General features: G+C 40.1%; 1 protein-coding gene across 1 annotated transcript; it reads right to left on the reverse strand.

The window, feature by feature from the left end:
- Nucleotides 1–999: 999 nt before the first annotated feature.
- Nucleotides 1,000–3,049, reverse strand: LOC147902116 (cationic peroxidase SPC4-like). The gene is made up of 4 exons (XM_087375080.1): nucleotides 2,669–3,049; nucleotides 2,316–2,501; nucleotides 2,038–2,206; nucleotides 1,000–1,768 (listed from the first exon to the last, which is right to left on the reverse strand). The coding sequence occupies exons 1-4, from the start codon at nucleotides 2,927–2,929 to the stop codon at nucleotides 1,296–1,298; spliced, it is 1,089 nt and encodes a 362-aa protein (XP_087231206.1). The 5' UTR covers nucleotides 2,930–3,049; the 3' UTR covers nucleotides 1,000–1,295.
- Nucleotides 3,050–9,469: the final 6,420 nt, after the last annotated feature.

Here is a 9,469-nt window from a genome sequence, read left to right on the forward strand (position 1 = left end):
AAGATGGGAACCTTAGTATTCTCTAGGACCAAATTGAGACTTGGCTTTGCCTAGCTCATAAATGGAGTTAAGGTACTCACAAAAAATGGGCCAAAGTTTCCAACCATATTCAAGATAATCAATATGCATCAAAGCAACATATTGTACCAAAGCATGCCATTTCGACATTATTACAATATATTCAACATAAATTATACCAAAGACCCACACATTATCCAACGTTGAACCTAATTGGATCCTCAAGCTACAAGATTTCCAAAGATTGCACAATGGGCAAAGATCATGGAACAAAATCAGCTATGTCTAGCAAACACAACCCCGGCTAGCTACAACTTACAAATTCCTGATTGATCAAATATGGACAAATGCATCTACAAAAAATAGTCACATATGTGCAACCGAAGCCTATTAAACTCACCATGTCCCCATCTTCATAACCTATAAATTACATGTGGTATCATTATTCAAAACAAAATAAAATAGATTGAAATCCTGTTGAACTCCTACCATCCAACTTTCAACACCAAAGAGGTATAACCAAACTCTTCAACAAAATATGTTAAAGATTAATATGAAATGAAAAACAAATTCCCATTAACATGAAAGCATCAACAAACAAATATCCAAAATGTGGTAAAGATTAATATGAAATGAAAAACAAACTTCCCATCAAATCAACAAACAACTATCAAACACTTAATTGCTACAAGATTCACACCTAATAGAAGCAACATACATGGCCCTAATTCTTTTGGCACCAATTATTTCTCATGTGGGTCTTAAAGTTTGCTTTTGCATCTCATGGAGGTTTTGGCTTTGTCAACGAGAAAATGTTAATTTGTATCAATCTAGCCGCTTTTCCACCAGCTTTAAGGTCCGCGGTCGCATATCATCCGATCCCACTTCATTTCTTCGTTATCTTTGAAATCCATTGATATGTACGTTTTTAGACGCATCAAGGTTCTTCAAGATAATATAGAGTTTGTCTCGACCAAATTTTCCATTTTATTCCCGTGGCTACAAAGAAAAAGGACAGAGGCAGAGAGACAAAGTTACAAACAAAGAATATTTGTATCAAGGCAATTGCGCGTCATTACGCAGTGTCAACTTCTGCAAGATGGAGTGGCCATTCTTGCTGCTCAAACATTGCAGAGCAAGTCTACATTGTGAGTAAGCGAGTAACAACCCAAATTTGCAGCTTTCAACCTCGGAAGCAATGTAACGTGCGCAGTCATGTACGTAGATTAGATATATGTAGCTATGGCCATGGTCGGCTGCTCTGCTGCTGCTGCTGGTCAAGACCTTTCATACAATATATCCCCATGCGAGGCATACGCCACGGCGCTCACACCGCTCACCGTTTGATTGGCGCCAGCATTCAGAATCGAGCAGATCTTGCGTACGTTCCCGTTGCCTGTGGCTGCAGTCTTCACCCCTACCATGCTCATCTTAATGAAAGAGCACGCGAATTGCTGGAAGAATTCTTGCTCGCTTGCTGCCAAGGCTGCAACAACGGCTGCGGTTGTTTCGTCCTTCAGCAGCGCCCTGTCGGAGTCGAAGAGAACGTCCCCGTTGAGCATGTTTTTGTAATACTGGTTGTCGAAAAAGTTTGGTGTGACCATATCCTGCACGGTGTCTTGGTTGCTCTCGCTGTTAGGACATACTTGCAGCAGTTTCTGAGCGAACGAGGCATCCACTCCCGATTGCACCGTTGGCAAGATGGTGTTGTTAAACGCAGCACAGTGTGCTAGACCGATTGTGTGAGCTCCTGCGTTCACGGAACACATCATTACTAAAATTAAGGGCATCACCGTCTAGACCGATTGTGTGAGCTCCTGTGTCACGGAAAACATCATTACTAAAATTAAGTGCATCACCGTAGCACTAGATACAAATAAGAGACCGCCGTGAAGAAACTCCTCCACAGGTGATGATCGTCTCGGTCCCAACAAGCACGTCCCACTAGTACACAGTGTTGCTATGGCATACAGAAACAGCAAAATTCCTGGAGAAAAATTCGTGCGAGCGGATTTTTACCAGAGAGCGATACCAGATCCGTTTTGTTTAGGCCTATATTGCCGAACTTTTCTACAAGTGTTGTTATGTTGTCTGCAGGACCTGCCAAGTCGCTAAGGATCGTTTGGGAGCTTGCAAAGCCCAGGCTATCTAGACGACCTGTTGGAATCTCAAAGTGAGGTCCTCCCGCCTTCGGAAATACAGACAGAGAAGATCGTCAATTAGTTCAGAATTCGCAGTGATCTGTATCACGAGAGATGCAACATGTTTAACACGCGCCACGGGATCTGAATCTGTACCAGGTGTGTGGCGTCTCTTGCGGCCATAACGATAATGTCCGCGCAGGATACGGTATTGGGGCAGCTAGCTTCGAGATTCTCTTTGATCTGCTCTATCAGGGCCAGAGCCTGCGGCCTCAACGTAAGATTGGGCGGAACGTGCTGCTCGCCCTGGGTGTCGTTAAGTAGCAAAGAGGCATCACATCCCTGGCGACAAGAGACGAATTTTTAGCGAAACGATAAAAACAGGACAGAAAAAAATAATGACGGGTCACAGCTCGATCAAGTGACTGCCCAGCATCCTGCTCATGAACTCTCCCGCAGTCCCTCAATGTTTGAGCGCCACAACGTCACCCAAAGGCCAGGAAAAGTACCTGGACAAAGCAGTCATGGAAGGGGAGGCGGAGGACGGAGCCAGCTTGGGAGATGTTGGGGGCGAGGAAGGAGCGGACGGTGGAACGAACGATGCTGTCGGCAGTGGGACAGGAGGAACTATAGAAACCATAAGCGAGGCCGGTTGCGGCATCAGGGAGAGAGAAAGCTTGTGTGGTGGAATGCAAAGAGATGGCGACTGAGGAGCTGAGCAACAAGATGATCAACAGAGAGCTACGGTTGTTCAAGCAAATCATCGCCATGATCTTGAGCAAAGTTTGTTTTCGAGAGAGCTTAAATGGAGCAGCTCACAAGCAACCAAAACAGTAAGCCAAAAAAACAGCAAGGAAGGAGGCTCACAATAAAATGAGCTAGAAAGAGGCTAATTTGTTAATGCATCCTCCATTCAAGGATTCTCCTTATAAATATCAATCACCTTAAGGCTGAGTCTCATAGTGAAACACTTTGCTTTTCAAAGCCTTGTACACGTGAGGCTCTTCTTAGAAATAATCAAACCTTATGTTGGCCTACCCTTTGTCTCTTGATCATGTTGATTTGCAAGTCAAATCAACTTAATGCAAACTATGACGGTGATATGAAGTCAAGAATCAATGGCCAAAATTGGCTAACAAAGTGAGAAATCAAACTCCGAAATTTCCTAAACACACTTTGTTTACCTAAGACATCCGTTGGAATTTGACCATTTCTAGAAGGTTAAATTATCTCCGATAATATCTCTCTATTATTACCAAGGTACTCACATGTGCAAATTGGACCTAAGCTTTGGTCTCCCCTAGGTAATATATGGCTTCAAATTGATGTTGATGTTGCCAACCATACAACTAATATATGATGCTAAATTAGTGTTGATATGGCCAACCACAATAAAGCCATGACATAGTCATACTCAACACACTATTCAAAATTTTTGGACTTTCTCTCCTAGTTTGGAATTTTTTTTGGAGCATATCCTCTCCACTCAACTTCACTTAGTGAGCTCATAAATTGGGTTTTTTAGAGCACTAAATGGGTCACTTATATACAAATATGGCCTTATTAAGCTATAAAGTTAAGTGGTGACCTTTAATTAAAAAAAATATGGCTCAATGAAGCTATAATTCCCAACCTTGTGCATGGTGCCTCCATCCAATAACTATAATAATAATAACAGTAGTCTCCTAACTCGAGTTCAATTTTAACACTATACCGATAAAGTGAAAATATGACACCATATGAAAGAGTTTGCTGAATTCAACAAATAAGTAGTGTATAGATACACCACTTAAAAAAAAAAAAAGAGTTTGTTGAATTCAATATATAAGTGGTGTATAGATACACCCTTTTTTTGAAAAATAAAGCATACAATACATTATCTTATTGGTGGTGTATAGATACACCATTTGTATGGAGAAAAGCATCCAAAACATTATCTTATGCATCTGAATCTCGTTCAGAGTCATCAAAGTCATGTAATGTATTTGCTCTTGATGGGTCAAGTCTTGCCAAATGATGTTTAATATGGACACGACTTGGATCAGGGATTGTGATACATTTTTCAACATCATATCCATGCTTCTTTTTAAAACTTCGTGTCCTCGATTTCCAGCAATGAATAATGCTACTGACTTCCACCTCTAATAATCCCTCATTATTTGGAACCCATTCACGTTTCTTTTGCAAGCATCTCTCATAGAGTTGTTTTATTATATATCTTCTCGGGAGATTTTTCAATGGCTTTGGTTCATACCATAAAGCTGTGAATGTTATAACTGGAGTTCCCTTGTCATCCCTTTCTATCTTAGCAACCTTTGCAACCCAAATTGGGCCACCTTGGTCATCCAACTTTGAACCTGGATCAGATGCCCAAACTGCAACAAATAAACCCTCTTCAATCTCATTAGATGGTATAAACTCTGGTAAGGGTTTGTCTCCCTTCCTGCCACAATATTTTCAAGGTAAAAGTCATTCCTCTGCTTCCTCCATATCTAGTAACATATTTATATCCAAAGGAAAACTTGGTGACCTAGCTTGTTCCGGCCAAAAGGATTCACACTATTCAATGCTCATTAAGTTTTCTTGTCTTTCTAAAGATTGGATAAGTGCTTCAGTTGATGTAATTGTCTCCAAATTCTTAGTTGATTGCTATGGATATTTTTGCATCATACTTTGAAGATGCTTAATGAAGGCTTTCAAGCCTTTCATTTCATCTATGTCAAGTGATTTGTTTTTTGCAAGAACAAATCTAGTTTCCTCTAATGGAATTATTCGTTGTAATAAAGCATATGACTCACTCCATAAATGATCTCCATCTACTGAGTAGTGCTTCCATTGCATCACTGGAATATTGTTATGGATGTGAAACTGAAAGTAGTGTGGATTTGTGTGTCCTATTAGGGCATTATCTCCTATTTGTAAATGTCACTCTATGAATGCTCTCCAATCTACCATCCTCTCTAAGATAGCCACTTCTGATTCTTCCTTGTGAGACCCTCCAATTTTTTTCCCAATTTGAAATAGCATATCCTCCATTGTCAAAACATCCATTGACTTCAACTCACCAGAGATAACACTGAAGATTTGATCTATGTCTTCATATGTATGGCCGACAAGAAGAAAGATAACTTCCACTTCTTCAAATATTTTCAAACCTACCAACATGGAGCATAAAGCAAATATATGTTTATTCTTATTCTCTCTCCAACAATTATCAGCTTGTATTCGCAATGTGTCAGGTAAAAATCCACGAGCATCTCTGACCTTTCTTATTGCTTTCATGCTTGATGGAACAACTTGGTTACTATCATGGTCATGCAAACTATCAATCCATACATCACAAAAGATTCGGTATCCATATACTAATACTCCACACAAGTGTGTTTTTAGTCCATGTTTGCCCTCCAATGCAGGTGGGATATGTCTATATCATGGCAAAGTTGTTGTATTCTGGTCCATGCCATCAATGGTGATGCACATGGACTTATTCATGACATGTGAAATAGCTTCCTCTCTCCAAGAAGCATACAACTTTCGAGCATCCTGTACATGACGTAAATGGATTGATCGCCATTTAATATATCTTCCTTGCTGCTGCTCACATATACTATGTGCAATGGCATTTTTTAATTCATCACATGTCTTACATTTTGACATCCTTTGCTTTGATGGTGTCTTGACATGGCGAAAATCTCTATGCCAAATTTTGTACAAGGTTGACCGTGAAATCATGCTCTCGTCTTTGTCTTGTAAAGTTTTATTGACAGTTTCTAGGACGACCTTCTTAGTCATTCCCAAAGGAAGATGTTGTTGACATTCGACACGTCCATCTAGCATTGTTTGTTGAAGATGAGGCTGTGGTAATGCATGGTCTCTGAGAACTTGCTTTAATGTCGCGGTTGCATTTATAGTGCTTCCATGGCATTTAAGCTTGTAGGTATTTCCATGAATTGTATGAACCACTTTTTCTTTCACCTCTGCCCAGATGGTCCAGTATGTGCCATGTGATAGTCCAGTTAACCATTGATATCCTCAATTGCAAATGGGTCTCCCATTAACAATGGGTTTCAATCTAGGTTTAGAGTGTCTTATGCTCAAATCTTGATCAGTGCCTTAATGAAGAAAGCATAAAAACTCTTGAAGAAGATAGTTATGTCTATTAGGCGCTGTCTTACTCCAAATACCAAGGCATATGGCTGCACAATCATCTTTCCCAACTTTTCTAATGCAAAGTCTCTTGCAACAAACTCGCATAAGCATCCTTTCCATATTCTCCTCGGATAACATTACATGTCTCTTTGGTTTCGGAATTGATGAAATGATTATTCGCCTCTTCAGACTCACATACTTTCTTTTTGTAAATAATGTCTTGCGTTTTTTAGTTGTAAGACCATCAAACCTCGAATCCATTTCCCTTGAATCTTCATCTCTATAATCAAATGCTATGTGGGCTTGATAATTATTTGATGCCTTATAATATCTTGGAAATGGCAATCTGGTAGACATGTTCATTGATGTCAATTTGTTGCCAATGCCTCTTGAATTTTGTGGTTGAACTCTTTCTCCTTCGTATCTCAAGATTCTCCCATCTATATTCTCTGGCATGCTAGCAACAATATTACAAACAACATGACAAGTCTCAGATTCTCTGCCCCCTTTGCCCTGCATTCGAGTGGTAACATCATGATCATTGTCACTAATATCATCAATTCCTATTATTGGATCACTTATCCCATCGATCTTTGAGTGTATTTTTCTTTGTGGCCCCATCTTATTATTCTCAACACAAGACAAGTCTTCTATATCAGTAAGCATGTTTGAGTCACTTGCAACACAGGACAAGTCTTCTATACGAGTGAGCCTGTTCAAGTCACTTGCAACACAGGACAAGTCTTCTATACCAGTGAGCCTATTCGAGTCACCTGCAACATAGGACAAGTCTTCTATACCAGTGAGCTTGTTCGAGTCACTTGCAACACAAGACAAGTCTTCTATACTAGTAAGTATATTTGAGTCACTTGCAACACAAAAAACCTTTTCTGCATCAACATCTGTTACTATAATGTCCTCAATACCTATGAGCATGCCACTATGATACTCTTGATCACTCACTACTACACATGGATCTTATTGCAATGTTTAAGTACTGATGTTTAGTGCGCGCGGAGTACTAATCGTCGGTATGGGAAGCACATTCTGTAAAGTGTCGCTATATAGCGACTTTGGGCAAACGTCGCTATATAGTGATGATTTCTAAAGTCACTATATAGCGACATTTGTCGAAAATGTAAGTGTCGCTATATAGTGACACTGAGATACTATTTTATAGCGATGTTTTTCAGAGAGCTTTTTTACTCATATAGGCCTTAAAAGTTAGTTTTTTCCAATGACAAATTTTTTTAAAATTTCATACATGTTTGATCTTTTGAGAGAATAAAAGTATGAGAGCATGTACATCAAGCCTTGAGGAGAGAAGATTTGTATCCGAAGCACTTGCTCGGCTATCTTGTGTGAAGTTAGCCATGACTCCACAATCATACGTGACTCTCTTTGAATCGATGCGTTCCATGCAAAAATATCATCCATATGACCATAATGCACTGTACTTTTTGTACTGTAAAAGAGCATCATTAAAACAATGAATATGCATCTATTTTATAGTGTATATTACCACAAATAATTACTTAATTATGTCAAGAGGTAAGAAACTAACATGCATCATACATCAAGATGATAACTCTCGCTCGCACTCATTTATTGTCTCTCCATCGCGTTCGGCTTTACGTAGAGCCAGTTGTAGCCAATCAAATGACATGTGAGTGGGGAGAAGAGCCAGATCCTATGGATATGGTTGCGATCGCCTGTACATTACTTTGAAACTCGTCCTTGCATTTATTCTTTCTGCTTTGGCCACTTCATATCTCTCAATCCACTTCTGCATCTCAGGGCTATTGAGGATACAAAACTTATTGAATTTCTCCATTTGCTCTTCGCTCATCTTTCTTTCAATCCCTTTTCCTTGGGGAACCTCGCCAACAATGTGATCATCATCCTTGTTATGCCAAGCTTGCGGCATATCGGGATTCGTGGATGCAAGAAACTCTGTGATATATACTAATGACTCTTGCACAAGCCATCTCTCTGCCATGCTTGCTTTTGGTCTTGCTCTTTGTCTTACAAATCCCTTCAAAGTTTTCATAAACCGCTCGAGAAAAAACATCCATCGACTATGAACGGTACCTGCAATAGCCACCTCATCAACTATGTGCACAAGCAAGTGGACTTGAGTTGTCATAATGCTCGAGGGAAAGTGCTTCTCAAGCAAGCATACAGCCTCGATGGATTCCACCCTAGCCTTCTCGATGCTCAATATGGAGATCTCTTTTTGAGATATCCACCTATTTCACATGTCCATGTAAGATATTTTCATAATCAATCTACAGATTAATCAGATTAAATTGAAGAAAATGTAATCAATGCGATTTGATAGTAAGCATACCTCACAATACCACTGATCTTGAATATAGCATTTCTAACATCTTCTTGTAAGCACCCTTTTATTGTAATTGGGAGGATGAACTATCAAAGCAACAAAGAAGTCATGTCAACAATATAACATAATCATAATTACACTAACGCATCACGATTATCGGTACACTAATTCTACAGCTTAGAATACCTGTAAGACCTTGTGCCAATCATGAGACTTGAGCCCGCTAAGCTTATTGTCCTTTGAAAATGCTCCTTTCAAGCAATGCATGTACCCTGTTGGTGTTTGAAAAGAGGCAATGTCCGCCTTGACTGCTACCTTCTCCCTTGTAGAGAGGATCCACGTTGCTTTCAGGAGGACAACTTTTCCCAAAGCATGCACTTGGGGCCACAAACGAGACATCCTATTCATAGAACACAAGGCTTCTCGCACTCCTCTCGAGTCTTTGGAACCAACCAAGTGTGCCCAAATAGTAGCCCCCACATTCTTGAAGATATGCATGGGATCCAAGAGATGATTGATTTGTAACTGACCCCAATAAGGAAGGTCGTGAAAGATCGATAGCCTCTTCATACCAGGAGGATGTTCCTCTCCATTCATCCTCCAAGCTTGAATCTAGTCTTTTGCCTTCAAATATGATGGTGGTGGATCAAGCTGACCTCCATGTGCGAGATGATCCAGTGGAAGGTATCAAGCATGACCTTCATAAACATTTTTCCTCATATGTTTGGAGTGTCATGCAAGCGATTTCAAACCCGGTCCACAAACAGGACAAGCATGGTACACACTTGTAACAAGTCCTGCACGCGTGCATGAATGT

Source organism: Dipteris shenzhenensis, chromosome 5 (genome assembly GCF_047967505.1).
Source record: "Dipteris shenzhenensis isolate YYH24624 ecotype China chromosome 5, Dip_SZ_1.0, whole genome shotgun sequence".
NCBI lineage: Eukaryota > Viridiplantae > Streptophyta > Polypodiopsida > Gleicheniales > Dipteridaceae > Dipteris > Dipteris shenzhenensis.